General features: G+C 29.9%; 1 protein-coding gene across 1 annotated transcript; it reads left to right on the top strand.

Annotated features, from left to right (window-relative positions):
- Positions 1-7654: 7654 nt before the first annotated feature.
- LOC105199415 (ABC transporter G family member 23) lies at positions 7655-17507 on the top strand. Its single transcript, XM_026139268.2, has 14 exons — positions 7655-7790; positions 10472-10716; positions 11426-11603; positions 11696-11789; positions 11958-12164; positions 12256-12359; positions 13039-13261; positions 13677-13854; positions 13969-14084; positions 14180-14250; positions 14321-14409; positions 14502-14678; positions 14775-14861; positions 16023-17507. The coding sequence occupies exons 1-14, from the start codon at positions 7687-7689 to the stop codon at positions 16235-16237; spliced, it is 2088 nt and encodes a 695-aa protein (XP_025995053.1). The 5' UTR covers positions 7655-7686; the 3' UTR covers positions 16238-17507.
- The last annotated feature ends 525 nt before the right edge of the window (positions 17508-18032 follow it).

Below are 18032 nucleotides of genomic sequence, written 5' to 3' on the forward strand. Positions count from 1 at the left end.
CATTCTGGCCGGAATGTGAATTAAAAGTTACATCCATTTTGCGACCTGTCGTTAAAAACTACGCTCGTGAAATGAATGTGGGTTGTTGTCCGTGCTAACATCTATTTTGCTGTATAAAATCTGTGTGTCGCGCGTACTGCACCCACAAGAGAGATCGAAAATTTGCAGAAATGATTAATTATGGCTGCTTTCTTTTTAAATGACACAATTCGACACAAATTAACATATTCGAACACAGTTTCAGGCTCTTCTCCTGAGTAGAGTCAAAAAGTGTCAATTGAGTTTGTAAATAGAAAGCGAAAAATATGTTGCTTTGTGTTAAAAGTGTCAACTGTTTTCTCTAAAAGGAAAGTAGTCTTCGTCTACGTACACGTAAATTTTATTTATTAAAGTCTGAATTGTTTTGATTAACATTGGCATTAATACACATCAATATATTTATGCTCATATTTTGCATATTTATATTTTTACATAAAAAAGATATTTAATAGTATCAGAAATAGTTTAATACTTTAATAAAGTAATCGTTATTTTAAAAAATACTTTATTTTACGCAGTATATGATGACAGTTCTACAGCCTGGGCGCGTAAATTGAGAATCAGAGTTTACAGAATTTAGCAGACTTTGATTATGTACAGTCTATCCTATTTTTATATTAATAGTCTATTCTTTTTATGACAACAAATTTTTGAAAAGTCATATTTATCTATACTACAATTTTGTTAGTATATTTGAATGTTTTAAAATAAATTTCATATATTCGGTGTTCTATTATTAAAAAAAAAATTATCACTCACCGTTCCAACGAGCGGAGTTAATCAACTATGGAGCTGCTATGAGACTGTAACACAATACATAATAAATAATTATGTATTTACATTATAAATAATTTTTATACGCATATTAAACTTTTAAAAAATTTATGATTTTTTTGAAGCATTTTGTTAATTTATTGAGGTAAAATCGAATAGAAGAAGAAAAGATCATTAATTTTATAAATAAGAAATTATATTTACCCGAAGATTGCTCCACTGGGACCCAATGCTTCTTCCAGGCCTTCTCCTTCTCTCAGGTTCTATGTTAATCTGTAACATATAAGTATAAGAAAAATTATAACAGCACTCAAAATAATTAATATTTTAAAAAATAATTATTTAGCTTGTTGAATTTTATTTATAATTTAAATAAATGTTAATAAAATATAATTTTTAAAAATCTCTTTTTTTAAGTATAAGGTCTTTTAGCTTTACAAGCAAAAATTTCTTTATTCTAATATTTATTTAAATTCAAATTGACTGTTAAAATAAAACTAAAAAATTTAATTTGTAACAAATAATATATAAAAAATAAATAACTAACGAAAGATTGGTATGTCGACGCATGATGCCTCCCGGGCCTTCGCCTCTTCTCACACTCAAGTTGTCGAGCCTTCTCATCTTGTTGCATTCGCAGTCTACTCGCGAATAACACATTAAAATTACGCCCGTGGACTAATTAAGTCCAATTACTTTAAATGGCACTCCCGTAATAAACGCGACAAACCGACTACGGTTCATTTAGTTTATAATTAATCGGCGACGATTGACGTTGGCTTTCTCTCGTTCCTTTTCATATCAAGGAATAACTGCAACATACGATTAAGATATTCATTGATTAGGCTAAATGTGTTATAAATCCTGAATATGTTTTATATAAATATTTTAACTTACCCTGAGGTTGTCTCGCAGTCTTCCTTCTCTTCCTCTCAGATCATCAGGATTCGTTGCACTCACTCACTCACTCACTCACTCGCGAAAATACGATTACGATCGCACGATAATACACTGGAAGAAGGTCTGGTAACTACTAAATTTATAATGTAATAGTATCAATTAAATATTTTGTTAAAGTAACAAAAAGTAATTATACTTTTCTTAATATTAGTAAGTATTACCAAATCTGGTATAAGTTCACTAAATATTTAGAAAAGTAAAATTATGTTTGTTTACATTGCCTAAATATTTAATTTATAGTATTTTATTATATATTTGATAGTTATTACCAGACTTTATTTTCAATGTATTTTACACGGCACTCCCGAGACCAATCGCGCGCAATTGGGTACTTGGTTTTCCCAGAATTTTCTTTGATCCTCTACAAGGAGAATATTTGTACAGCGAAAATTTGTACAGCAATATTTGTACAATGAAAAAAATAATAATAAAAGACATAATAAGACATAGATATAAATTGATTTGACTCACCGACCCGATGCGCAACGAGCGGAGTTATTCAGTCACGAAGCTACGGTGATACTGTAACATACAAACATAAGATTTAAAAATTAAAAGTGCGTTTAAAATAATCAAAAGTTAATTTTTATATGCACATTAAACTTTCAAAATTCTATCTTCAAATTAGATATTTAGTAATGTAATTATAACCAAAAAATAACTTTACAAAATTCTATTTATATAAAATGTTATATGATTTTTTTTTAAGTATTTGTTTAAATATTTATTAACATAAAAGCAAATTAAAGAAAAAAACTATTAATTTTATTTTAAAAGTTATATTTACCCCATTGTTGCTCCGCTGGTGCCAGATGCCTCTCCCAGACCTCCTCCTCCTCTCAATACATTTGAATTGCTTATAATTTATCACGTAGTTACGAGATACTATAAAATATAAACATAAGATTTAAATTAATGTAGATATTCAAAGTAATCAATTTTAAAAGTAATAATTTTTAAGCATACATCAAACGTTAAATTTTTTTTTAAATTACATATTTTCTAACACACTCGACAGCAAAATTAAAGCATCGTCTATTCTGACTCCCAAAAATAGACGAAATTCAAGAAAGTGTAACTTTGTCCAAAATAATCAAAAAATAATGTTCAAAAAAACATTCTAAAACTTGAAATCTCTAGTTTCGAAATTGATAATTCATTAAACAATTTACAAATTGTTTACAAAGTTACGTTTACGACGTTCAAATGGGGATGCGTCAAATCTCAAAATTGTTTACAAACTTTGTAAAGCTCTATAGCGTGAAATAAAAATTGCACGTAAATATAATTTACAGCATTTAAAAGCGCGAATTTTTATTTTTAATTTAGTTATTTATTGAGCGTTGTACAATTTTTTTTCATTGAGTTATTTAACATTTAAGCAAAAAGGGCCATTTTTGCTTCAGTATTGAATAACTCGGTGAATAAAAATCGTACAACACTCAAACAGTACGTAAATTAAAGATAAAGATTCACGAAAGATTTTGAATATAAAACTAAATTATTAAGAGATCTTTACTTCCTATTTTTCTCCATTGATTTAAATTAGATTAACTTACTATTTTTTGAAACAAGAATAACACATAAATTTTAGCTTATATATTGTTACATTTATAGAGTAAAAATTTGCTCAATGTTATAACGCACAATGTTTCATCATTACGCAGTTCGAGATATCGACGACTGATAGGAGAACAAGCGCTCTTTTAAAAGAAAAAATTTGCATGTGATGTATTATAATTATAATCAAGGCATCTGTGTTGATATTTAAAAAACTCAGTACTTATAATAAGCCATTTTACTTTTTAATAACATAAAGAAAAAGCACAGCGGAATAAGTATGGTGAAAGTGACTTTTTAAGTTGGATTTTTTTCTAAGATTGCTTATATAAAAAAATGCTTACATACCAAATTTTAGATTTCTATATGGAGAAATGACCAGATAGAGCAAACAAACAGTTTTTTTACATTTTTACGATTTTTACTTATTGTTAGTAACAAATAAAACACAATTTTGAAAAAATTCTAAAAAATTATATGTACTTAGATATTAATAAAAATATTTTTTACATTTGTTTAACTTGTGATAAACAAAATATTTCAATATGGAATTTTATAGACAAATAAAACGTTAAAGAGCTGATAAAAAACGATTAACCTCCTCATTTTGTACAAAAATTAACAAAAAATGTTATTTTAATTTTCTTTATTGTGGCCCACCTTTCAAAAAAATCTAAAAAAAAAAACAAATTTTATAGGAGTTGAGAACAGAGATTCACATGTAATTTTTTTAAGATGGTCCACCAACAAAATCAAGGTGGAAAAAATGTTTAAAAGTTATTTTTATTTTTTTATAATCGAAATTTGCACCAAAAACAAACGTAAAAAATATTTTTATTAATGTTTAAGTGTAATTAATTTTTCAAAAGTTTGTTTGATTTGTTACTAATTGTAAGTGAAAATCGTAAAAATGTAAAAAAAATCATTTGTTGCTCTATCTTGGTCACGTCTCCATATAGAAATCTAAAATAATGTGTAAGCGTCTTTTCGTATAAATTATCTTAGAAAAAAAGGCCAACTCGAAAAGCCGTTTCATCATATTTATTTTGTTAGGCCCTTTCTTCATTCTCTAATATAAACATCTTAAAAAATAAATGTCTCAAAAGAATTATGAGTTTAAATAAATGATTAAAATTATGTCCGGATAAAATAGTAATTCCACGAATTAAAATTATGGATGCGACAATAAAAATATGGAATTATTTTTATGTCGACTTATAATTTTAATTCACGGAATTATTACTCGCGATATAATTTTACTATTATGCTTTTGTATAACTTTAATTTCATCAAATTTTTATTATGCCGCAACATAATAATAATTCTAAATTTTTATTGTATCTTAACATAATTTTAATTTATTGAATTATTATTATGTTGCAATATAATTTTAATTTGTTGAATTAAAATTATGTATGTACATAAAAATAATTTTGTATTTTTATTATGTCGCGTCCATAATTTAATTATTATTATGCGCGGATATAATTTAAATTATTTATTCAAACTTATAACTCTTTTGAGACGATTATTTTTTAAAACATTTATATTAGAGAATATTTCTTTATATTAAAATGTAAAATCTTTTTATGCCATTAAAAAAATATATAAAACGGCTTGCCATACATGACAACGACAAACCAGCTATGCACAATTTAAATTTACTAGCAAGACAGGCGCGCGCTACGCGCACGCTACACAGCTTTTGTAATTTACAAATTATAAATTTACTTAATACACACATTAACTCTTGATAATACAATACATAATTGTCAAAATCTCCGCAATGATAGTAGCACACGAAATAAGCGGGAGAACCAGCATTACGAAAAAGCGTCAAGAAGCGTAAAGTTCGAAAGATGCGACTATCGATTTAACATGGACTTTATCAGATCGGATAGTAGGATAATTATTATGGCTAATAAAGATCAAGTGAGACTGAAACGTTTGTAGACAGTATGTTAATACTGGAATAAGTTTTATTTTATAAATGACAACCAATTCTCCTGAAAAGATGTCCGGAGAACAGCCAATTGGTTTCTAGAATCAACGAATAAATCAGTGCTACGATCGAAGAGGTGAAATGCTGCGACGATCTCGCTTGCGATCTTCCCCTTCCCGAGACTGACGAAAATTTGAAAGCAAGGCTTCAACATAAAAGTAGAAATTGACGGTTCACTATCGTGTGAATTTACCTAGCGAGAGGACGTAAAACGATTTGTCCAGGAAACAATCCGACAAGACCACTCTCTAGAATATTGTAAGTCTTATTATACCAACTATTCTGGTAAGCTCGTATGCAATTTAACAATTAATTGACAAGGCCAGTGAGACGAGCAAAAAGTTGTAGATGTTCGTATAGCTAATAATACATGTTTATTCGTATATAAAGTACACAAACGTTTCGACTCGAAAGATTTGACTCACACGCGGGCCGCGCACGCCTCGCAACACCAGAAACGCCCAGTAGCGGGATTCTGTAACTCTTAACGACAGCTAGGGATATCGTTACGTGTCGTTGCGCAGCTTTTCTACCATATATAATATCTGTACTATAACATATATAATATAATGCTGTAACGATATCGAATTGTCGCTAAGGAGTTACAGAATCCCGCTACAGCTGTGTTGATCGGCGTGACGGGGGAGGCTGGGCGTTTCTGGTGTTGCGAGGCGTGCGCGGCCCGCGTGTGAGTCAAGTCTTTCGAGTCGAAATGTTTTTGTCCTTTATATACGAATAAACATGTATTATTAACTATACGAACATCTACAACTTTTTGCTCGTCTCACTGGCCTTGTCAATTAATTGTCTTATTATACCAATTTTATATCAAACTATATGTATATTGCGTTGCAGGCTTATTCTATAAACTCTGTTAAGGAACGTTTGCGTGTTCTTTGTTCTTACATTTGAATCATTGTGTCTTTTTCAAATAACGTTTAATGTCTAACAATAACATGGTACTAATAAATAAATTTTTATGAAAACCGTCAGTAAATTTAATTTTATGCAAGAGCGGCATTTTGTTATTTGGCGTTACTAAAGAGAACTACTGTTGTCTGTTGTAAATTAGCTATTATTATATATTTTCTGTACTAAAAATGATAAGCATATGTTGGAATTTAACGAAAATGATTGAACACAGTTTGTCTCAGAAGAAAAAAATGTTAAGTTAATTTTGATAATGCTATTGACATTTCTGTGAATTTATTCGATTAATTTAACTAGAAATTGTTAAAAGAAAAATATTTCAAAAATTGTAAAATTTTGTTTATGTCTCCCTGACTCCTACTAAGAGAATGTTTTTAATAATATTTGAAGTAGAGAAAAAAACCAATTTAAAGTTAACACTTTTGAAGCTTACATTTATATACAAAATGCAATTATAAAATTGTTTACAAATTTAGGATTTAAAAAAAAATAATTATAACCTTCTGAAATAAATACATTTTTCCCAGAAATATATTAAAAGAGTTATCATTCTTATTAAAAAATATATATCTACAAATACATTTGTTAAAAATATATAAAATATAAATATGTGTACATAAAGATAATTTATCTTACATAATTATACATTTAATTAAAATTTAGATTAGATGCGTTTATATTTTTTATTATCTCGAATCTACTTATTCCAAATTTAAATCAAAAGTTTGTTCCAACACAGCCGAATCAGTTTAAAATGATCAAAAAATTCAAAGTATTTTATTTTGATACTACATAAGAAAATTTTGAAATATATTGATTCCTAATTGCTACAAAATGATTTGGAAATTTTTAAGAATGAAGGCTTAAAATTTTCAGATTTGTTCTTTATTTTCTCAAAGAAAGTATTGTCATCGTAATTATAACACCATTGCACATCTATATACAATAATATATGTATAGTAAAATATAGTAAATATAGTAAATATAGTAAAATATGGTAAAAGACTTGCTCAACAACGTTATGACAATTGTGAAACTGTCGTTAAGAGTTACGAAATAGACTACTAGATATGAGAAACCATTACTTTCAATCCTTTATATCTCCGGAACCGCGCTTATGCTCATCTTAAAATTTCTTTGGAATTAATGTTTCAAAGTGTTCCATGTTCCATGTTTTATATAATACTATTTGGCATAAAAAAAAGTTTAAAATTCGAGGTCCAAGAAATGGGCCAAATTTGCCATTACTCTTTTTCACTTTTCACCTTTCCGCTCTAGAGAAAAAGTTACATGATCGATACCTTGACCTTCGCTGCAAAGAACAACACTTTTTTGCCATATATTAAGCGATCTTTGTCTTACAAGTTTTTGTTTTATTTATAGTTTAGTTGCTGATCGAATACTCTTTACCAATTTGCAAAATGGTACAACAAGAGGCGGTGGTCGTAAGGAACGCCATGAAGCGTTATGGGAAAGAACAATTGGTGCTTAACGATTTGAATATGACCGTTTCCAGGGGTTCTATGTAAGAAACTTACGTATATTTAATAATTTACTATTATATGATAATTTATTATTCAATAATTTATTATTATATAATAATTTATTACTTACATATATATAAGAGAAGAGAGTATTATAGTTACTGTGGACATTATTACTATCCAAATTGACTCCGTTATTAGGATCTGCAGACGAATTCTAATAATTGTTTATGGAATTATTCAATTATAGTAGCTCGCTGTTTTTTAGTGATGTTAATACACAATAATTAACAATTGTTATAAGGCATTTTTACTTTTGAGCACTTCTAAACTTTTTCAAGATACTTTAGCTTTTAATTACATATACTTTTTCAATGTTTTTAAATTTGAGTTTATCATCACACGAATGTGTGTATACTCGAGTGTTTTTTTGTTATTTAACTTTTTATTCAATTGTATACATACTTCGAGTTATGCAGAGTTAAACAATAACATGAAATGTTATTAATATAGCTTTTTAAACGAAATATTTATATCGAAATATTTCTTTGATAAATCAATTGTTACTCTAAAGGGTAATGTTCATAAAAATTGAGATATAATTTTATGTTTATTGTTTTTAATATTAAACAAGAATAAAATAATATTTTTCATGATATTTCTAAAGTTTTTGAATGCAGGAAAATTTGAAATCAGAAAAATTCTAAATAATAAAAATTTTAAAATATATAATTTTAGAACAAAATACTATGTTAAACTTGAATAAACGATTCTCGAGATTTAACAAGCATCAGAGTAAATAGACAAGATAAAATGAGAGTCCAGCGCAGTTAGTGTTGCGTAAACTGCCTGAAATCGCTAATTTACAGACACACACTGAAATAAAATAACACAAATAATTTGAATGGTAATGACATTGCTAAGAAGAAAATTCCATGATTTATGTTACTGTACATTCCCAACATCTCTGAGAAATTTGTATTCATCACAAAGAATTTAAATGCAAAACCGATTTTATTTTAGTCTCAATAAATTGAGCAGGATTATTAAAGTGTTCTTTTACATCGAAGGACGCTCCTCCAATAAACTCTAAAAAAACGTAGTATAGAAAATTGTATACAAAGAATATGACGCTTCTTATGTAAGCCAAACAGGTACAAGAAACTACAAACAAGAATAACCGGATACCATTAACAACATCAATTGGAACAAGAATCACTCAGTAATTACTGAACACCAATTAAAATTTAATAATTTAATTGGGAGAATATCAAAATTCTTGATTCAGAATAATTATTAAATAGGCGGTTAGTATCCAAAATAAAGCGCATACGTATTTCTCTTTATTAAGGAAATTATAAACTTACAGGAAGAATTTGTAATGTGTCTATAAATTACCGGATTTCATGTCTGACTGATTTAATTTTATCATTTTGCGTGTTATTTATTTAATTATATTTAATTATTTATTTAATTTTTATCATGTTGACTCAACTTATGTATCTTTATCTTTATTTTAATTTATTTATATTTACATAATTTATTTAATGGATTGTCTATAACTGCCTGATTTAATACTTAATTATTTATACTTCACGGCAGAATTACTTTATTTTCTCTACTCATGACTTCCCAAATATGAGAAATGATAATGAAATCGACGTTGAATCGACATAAAAATGATGATTTTAATGTCGAATCAATGTCGAAATCATCGTTTCTTGCTGTGTTAGGTTTATCATTTTGACTTGCTTGTTTGCATTTGTAATAATATAACCGGACGGATCTAACGCTTAACGCTCAATTATTTAAATATCAACGCTGTGGAAACATCACGTTACAGCAAAGTGGATTAGTAATTTATCTGTATACAATAATTAAAAGTGTGTCAAAGACTGATATTATCTATTGCCTTACTGGGTTTCGTCGACTACTTGGGGTGAATCACTGGATAATTTTTTAACATATTAAATTATTTTACGTAGAACATCACGTATATTTATAGGGAGATCAAACCATCTCTTTCGGTACACGTGGTAAAAGATTCACTTCAAGCATGTAAACCGTTACTCATTTGTACATTGATTAATAATGATGAGTAATATCACGTATTATTAAATATTAACCCATTTCTCCCCTAAAAAAAACTGTAAAGAAATTATTGCAAAAAATATTATCTCAGCTAGGGTTCAAACCTGGGACGTCCCGGGTCGAGTTGGCTAAGACACCCGTACCGGAGATTTGGGAGGTCCCAGATTCGAACCCTGGCTGAGGTGATATTTTCGCAATAATTTCTTTATAAGTTTTTTTAGGGGGAAAAGGGTTAATATTTAATAATACGTTATATTATTTAATCTTGTTTAATTTAGAATTGTGTTATGACTGAAAATTAATTCGGCGCGTAGTTCATTGAACTTGAGGAAAGTATATAAAATCACACAGATAATACAAGCATGAAGATCTAGCTACGACCGTAGAAGGTATCTTTGATCAATTTGTATTGATACAGCAACGGTTAAAATATCTCTCTCTATTACTTCCAATACTTCAGTTGTTATAATCAAAAAATTATTTTAAAATGAGTTTTTTTTATTAATAATTTATTTTTAGTAATAACCATGCACACACACACACACACACACACACACACACACCCGGGTGTCCGTTTAAACGTCATCTAAAAAAAGATGAGGTACGTAAGCAAAATCTTTTCTTAATTCAGATACGGACTATTGGGAGCCAGTGGATGCGGCAAATCCACCCTGTTGTCTTGCATCGTCGGGATTCATTATTTTAACAGCGGAAAAGTATGGGTCTTAGGGGAAATTCCAGGCAGCAAGGGCTCTGGCATCCCTGGGCCTCGAGTGGGTTACATGCCGCAAGATATCTCCTTGGCAGGAGAATTCACCATAAGCGATGCCTTCTATTACTTCGGCAGGATCAATGGGCTCAAAGATGAAGAGATCGGTAAAGTACCAAAAGAGTATATACTAGTAGTCGTTATAATATGTCGCGTGTACACTGAGAAATTTTAATTTGTTTGCGAATTGTGTCGCGTAAAGCTGGGTACGCACTTAGCGAACATATCTAGAAGCGTCTATATCGCGCATAAATTCTTTTTGATGTAGCGCCTCATGAGCAAATCGAGCCGAAAGCGAATCGAACATTCTATTTGCATTTGCTTTAGCGTATATATTTACTAAATAATAACAACGAACTTACGAATTTGCTAAGTATATCCAGCTTCTGAATCGACACGCAAATGAGAAGAAGGTGTCACTTATTGTCAGAGAGAGTGAGAGTGCGAAGTGCGGAGATTAGAACAAAACGTGCGTTCTAAAGAGCGACGGCGCTATTAAGGACTGTGAGCGAAAAAGAAATGGAATTAAGTGCAAAATTGATGAAATAGAATTATTACTTGAATTATCGAATATTAAACAGAATTTAATAATATCAATAGAATTGAATTAAAGTGTACATTTTACAATTTTCGGATACGACTTCGCGATTGACATAAGGTTCACATGGTAAGATAAATAATAACAACTGCTGTCCTTTATAAAATACTTTCAAGCAAACGTGTTTCAAAGGGCTTGTGTTTCAAATTATTCGTTCGCGAGATATTTCATCAAATTTCTCTCATCAACTCTTTACAACTTTTTCATTTTATTTTAAGGGACAAAACAGACCTTTTTCTCAGAGTTTCTTCAATTACCTCCGTTGGATCGTTTAGTAAAGAATATGAGTGGAGGTGAACAAAGAAGGGTTTCCTTTGCCTGTGCGTTGATCCATACGCCCGAGCTTTTAATTTTGGACGAACCCACTGTGGGTTTGGATTCAGTTTTAAGGGACAAGTGAGTAGATTTTGTTTTTTGTTTTTTTTTTTTGACGCGATAAGCAGAAAGAGTAATAAATCAAAATGTTTGGATATACATTTTCTTTACAGTATTTGGACTTATATGGAAAAGCTCACGCAAAAGGAAGGCGTCACTGTGTTAATCACAACGCATTATATCGAAGAGGCTAAAAAGGCTACTAAAGTAAGTCTCGGTTTTATTCATTTGTTTAAATTAATCCTAAAAATTTCTGAAATATCCGTATAAAGAAACTACAAGAAAACATCTTGGACGTTAAAAAATAATTTTTTATCTTGATGACAAAAATTTGGTTGTGGTAAATAAAAATTATGTAACTTTAATGATCCGCAGATCGGTTTAATGAGAAAAGGTAAATTGCTGGCGGAATTGAAACCGTGCGAATTGCTGCAGCAATTTCAATGCTCGCTCTTAGAAGAAGCTTTCTTAAAACTGTCCGAAACACAGGATGAAGAGATTACTTCGAATGAAAGGTATCAAAGATTATCGGAGGGTACCAGTAGCAACGTCCTGTCTCAAGATAGATATGAACCAACAAAAGTATGTATGGAAATAATATATGCTGCTTTTATTGTTTTTCAAAATTATAAATTTGCATTATTTTATAACACAAATATATCGAATTGTTAAGGAAATCTCGGAGACTAAAGCAATTTCGGGAAGTCAAGTTTTGAGATTAAAAAGGCTTAAAGCTTTAACGATAAAAAACCACATCCAATTTATCCGTGATTACATGTAAGTATTTATAAATCATTAATTTCCCTACGCCAGTGACATTTTCACAAAATGTCAATTGTTTCAATTTCGAATTTTGCCATTCTCTCCATTTTATGTAGTACCTCATTGAATTATATGAACGTGACATTATATTTTAAAAAATTCACAAATTGCAATATTAATCGCTGCATATTTCATAATAGTAATAAATAATATATATTGATTCAAGATCGCGAATTGTATAACAAATTAAATATAAGGCAACAACGAGTATACAATTTGCGATCTTGAATCTATATGGTTTTACACGTCAATCTTTAAAGACATTCTTTAATTAACACTCGTTATAAAGAATATTATCAAGTGTCTCGTTGATCGAACTGGTTAAACTGTTTTCGGAGAATTGGCGGAACCAGATTCAAAACATGGATATGGCAATTTTTTTGCAACAAAAAAAATTTTTCACTTTTTTTGGTGTGAGGGGATTTTAGAAATACAAGTTAGCAGTACTAATAAGTTGATTTTCAATTTAATTATGATTTATTTTCAAGAGCTGTGTTTGAAACCGAAAGTAATTGCGCGTAATTCAAAATGAATAGAAACATTTGAAACATTAAGTATTTCATCATAAAGATCTTGCTATGACCATCTCTACCTATCTTGTATTTAATTTATTGTAAATAATATGTTCTTCCAGAGGTCTCCTTTTTAAAATTTTCTTCTTGCTTCAAACCAACTTATTCCTTGTGTCAGTTGGCGGAGATCTAAAGGATATAAAGATTGGTATTATCAACGAAGAAGCTAGAAATTGTAATTTTGGCATCAATATTGGAAATGTTTGGAAAGATGAAAGCATCTGCAACTTTGGCAATCTCAGCTGCAGATTTCTTCACCATTTTGACGATTCTATCGCGATAAAGGTTACTTAAAGATTAATATAATCAACATGTATATGATTAAAACAAATTTTTGTTTTTTTAGTGTTTCTTCCACGGACTTATTCTTAAATGAACTAAGAAGTTTTGTTTTGTAATATAAATTAACACTAGAGTGTGCTATTCATGTTTTTTTATATTATTTTGTGTGAATATTTATTCCCAAACCTAATTTTTTATACTTTTTGTGCATTTTTAGGTTGTAAGATGTTAAAACAACTGACTCTATTTTAAAGTAAACAAAATCATATTATTTTAAAATATCAAAATTTTAATCAAAGCTGTACTAAATTTGAATTAGCATCTAAGTGAAAATTTACCCATAGTAGAACTTCAGATTTAAGAAAGAATGAGAATAATAATCAAATCTAAATGATTCTAATCAATACTTTGCTTTCAGGAATATTATCATGACTTTTCTGAAGCGGAACGTGATGTACAAAATGGAAAACTCTGTGGTATAATGTATTTTAGTCAAAACTTTTCCGAAGGTATGCAAAAACGAGTGGAAAACTATCTTTACACAAAGGATTCCGATCTTAACGCCAGTGAAATTCAAGTTTTTCTCGATATGAGTGGTACGTTATTTATATATACAGGACATTTATCTCATAACAAATTTGTATGTGCGCGCGCGCGTAGAAAAAATCTATTTAAATTGTATTTTCAAATTTAAAATGTTTTTGTTGCAGATTCACAAACTGGGCTTTTTATGCAGAGAAAACTATTCAAGCGTTTTATAGAAATTTTTGAGGATATTATGAGAGATTGCAATTATTCGATAAAATTGGCTCATCTACCCATTAAAGTATATATTATTATTACTATTATTTTATATTATAATTCATATATCTCTATTGTGCAGAACTAAAATAAGAATATAAAATTCCAATCAATTTTCAGTTTGAAGATCCTATTCATGGTAAAACTGACTACAATTATAAAGATTTCACGACACCGTCAGCCATATTAACGTAAGCAAAAATCAGGCCAAGGTAACAAATAAAATCAATTGTTTTTTCTAAACTACTTTTACTTTTGCAGATTTATCTTCTTTTTGGCTGTCACAAACTCTACCAACTTGATACTCGCAGATAGGTCGGAAGGTCTCTGGAACCGAAGTATAATCCAAGGTAATTTAGTCTCTAATCTAAAATTACAGTTTTACAACTATTTTTCATCTTTTTATTTTTATCATAATAATGCAAATGTAAATATTCATTAGGGGTCAGGACAGAAGAAATCCTGTTATCTCACATTTTTTACCAGAGTTTAATCGGACTTATTGATACCATCGTGTTAATGCTCACATTCTTTGTTCTCTGGGGTACGGATTATAAGGGATCGATATTCGTCATATCCTTCGTCGTATTTCTTAGCGGCTTTTGCGGATTGATGTACGGTGAGTAGGTATTTTACACGATTCATCAAGAAAAGCGCGCAGCAGCAGTTTAGAAACGGCTGGCGATTACATTAATTATTCATTTTAATGCCTTAGGTTTCACTATCTCTGTTTTCTGCAAAAATCACACCATGGCGCATTACAGTTCGGCTGGAAGCTTTCTCCTGCTACTATTAATTAGCGGTAAGCCATTGTTTTATCTATTTTATGAAAACTGCTATTATACTTCAATTTAATATTGCTAAATAGTAACAAATTGTATCGATTATTAAATTTATTATTTCTGAATTTGAATTTCTTTATCACACACGTAGTGATATTGCATTAATAATATAAGCATCATAAAAAGTTTTGACAAATGTTAGTGAAAATTAACATTAAGTACATCTGGTTAAAGATTGTTTTACATTAATCAAGTTTTCATTACATGCAGAGAAGAAGAGGGTATTATGGCTACTGTGAACATTATGGCTACCCTCACTATCTCTGTTATTAAGTGATAAATTCTAACAATTGTTTATGAAATGATTTAATTAGTAGCCCGCCACTTTTTTAACAGTGCTTTAATATGCCAATACATAATAGCTAACAATTGTTATAAAGTATTTTTACTCTTGAACATTTTTAAACTTTTTCAAGGTATATTTTAGCACTTAATTACATATTTTTCCTCAATGTTTTTAAACTTGAGCGTATTACCACACGAATGTGTGTACACTCGAGTGTTTTTTTTTGTTATCTAACTTTTTATTCGGCTATATAACACTTCGAGTTATGCAGAGTTAAACACTAACATGGAATTTTGTTAATATAATTTTTTAAACAAAATATTTATATCAAAATGTTTCTTCGATAAATCGATTGTTACTTTAAAGGGTGCTGTTCAGAAACATTGAGATATCACTTTATGTTTGTTTAATATTAAACAGGGATAAAATGATATTTCTCATGATATCTCTAAAGTCTTTGAACGCAGGAAAATTCTAAACAATGGAAAAGTATATAATTTTGTAGCAAAGTACTTTGTGTTTTTTTTTTAAACTAAAATGATTTTTAAAGAATTAATTTTGAGCTAGCCATACTACCATCATTTTGTTTCTTCCACCGATTATACAGTGCTTCATGTTTTGATAAATCACATTTTAAGTAATAAATATATTTCATTACTTTAAATATAGAATCTGTTAAACAACACATTAACAAAAATAATTGTCCCAGTTTCAATATAAAATATTGATTATAAATCAAGCTATACAATAAAATGAAAATGAGTTATTACCATATTACTATCTTCTCCTCTACATAATTTATTTATAAATATAATTAATTTATTCAAAATTGTAGGAGCTATATGGCCGTTGGAGGGGTCGTCAAAATATATTCGCTGGTTTATCTACGTTATGCCAATTACTTTGCCCTCCATATCCATGAGAGGACTTATTTACAAAGGTTCTTTTATATTTGAGTGGGAAGTTTTGATTGGCATCTTTATGAGTTTAATATGGATATCGTTTTTTCTTCTTGCGACTATATTATATTTAAGACGGAAAATCTTGTGATATTTGGAAAAGAAAATTTTTTTGAAAGAAAACAGAAACAATTTTGCATGATTTAATGAGTTCAGTTGAACAAATATGCAGAGTGTGTTTCAAAAAACTAAAATGTGTAAGCATCTGTTAATATTAGAGAGTATCATGACACGGTTTTATTAATTTATTGTGATGGCTCAAGGAGTACAATTTCGGAGTAAATGAAGCAAAGGTAGCGCTAATTAATCCCTACCGACGAAATCGGAGTAACCGATGTGGCACTTCGAATTTTGAAGTCAGGGTACTCGTACGTGTGTAAGGTAGGATCGAGTTGAAACGGCCGTTGGTTTTTCGTGTTAATACGAAGTGAGACTAACGTTAGTTCTCGTCATAAAATAAAAGATACGGTAGCGATGGACAGCGAGGCTTGAGTGAGATCGCGACGAATCAGTAAAGATTTGTAAAAATACAGAATAATAAGTCATGAAATAAACTCATTATAATATTTAATAACGTAATAACTATGTTTTTTGATTCAATGGTTACTTTAAAATCAGATAACTGTTTCATAGCCATGTTTCTTAATAGTCACATGGTTAGTATAGATAATATTTTGTGAAATCGTTATATGTGTACGTACAAGCTGCAGTGATATCTTCTCCTAACACTTGGGGGGTAAGATATAATTTATACAAACCATAAATATTTGAGTTCATTAAAATAGTTAAAAAAAATAAAAATTAGTACTTTATATAATTCTAAACATTTTAAATTTATAAAAGTATTTAAGTATTAAAACTGGATACCTTAATTGCTCATTTATATTTTATCACTTATTTTTCTGTGTTTATGATTTAAACTTGATTATCTACTCTAGATAAGCAAAACATGCAAGCTTCTATTATGTCTATTATACTATATTTAAATAGTTGTATTATATTATTTAAATAGTTGTAACATCTTCTTTTATAGGAGGTGGCATCTTACCCATATATGTTGGGGAAAATGTCAGTTTTAAAGTGCTTAATTAATTTTTTTTGCTCAAAATTCTGGAATGTTGAATTTTTAATTATATTATTTGTACGAATAAATAAATGTCTCAAAAATATTATATTAATTATTCGTCGCTTAATTTCATAACATGATGAAGTTGTGCCTGAAAAAAGGCATAACACGTATCTTTCCCTGACTTATCTTAACCATATCATAATATCGTGGGTTTTCACTGGTTTCCACTAGTCAAAAAATACTTTTAAGAGACTGAGTCAAGATGGCGAGCCGGCTTCGTGTTCGCGCGCGCGGTCAACTTTATGCGTCAAGATCGACGCCGTGCTCGCGCCGCGGCCGCGTTAAACACGAGCATCGAATCTACATTACGCGGTGATTAATTTGGCAATAACTATTAATGCGAGGTTTCGCTCACCTATCAATAAACAAGCCGCGATGACGCCTCCGCTCTGGAGCCGATCCGTCCCGCGTCTGTTGCGTTCTGTAAAAGAAATGTGAATGCAACTGAAGATGGCAAGAAGCGACTTTGTCTTCGCGCGGTTAACTTCACGCGACAAGACTGACGCACCGTCCGCGCCACCGCGGCGACGCTTATCGCGCACTCACTTCGACGTTTATGCATTATCCGCAGCATATTATCGGCGAACAGCAACTTAAATTAAATTATCGCGAGATTAATACAGATTTTCCTATTAACGAGTTTGCAACGCCACTCGCTCTCGCTCCGATCTGGATCGCGTTTACTGCGCTTTGCCATCGGACAAAAATGACGAGTCGGCTTTGTTCCCATACGACAAGTGACTGTACGCGTCGCGAT

Source organism: Solenopsis invicta, chromosome 11 (assembly GCF_016802725.1).
Source record: "Solenopsis invicta isolate M01_SB chromosome 11, UNIL_Sinv_3.0, whole genome shotgun sequence".
NCBI lineage: Eukaryota > Metazoa > Arthropoda > Insecta > Hymenoptera > Formicidae > Solenopsis > Solenopsis invicta.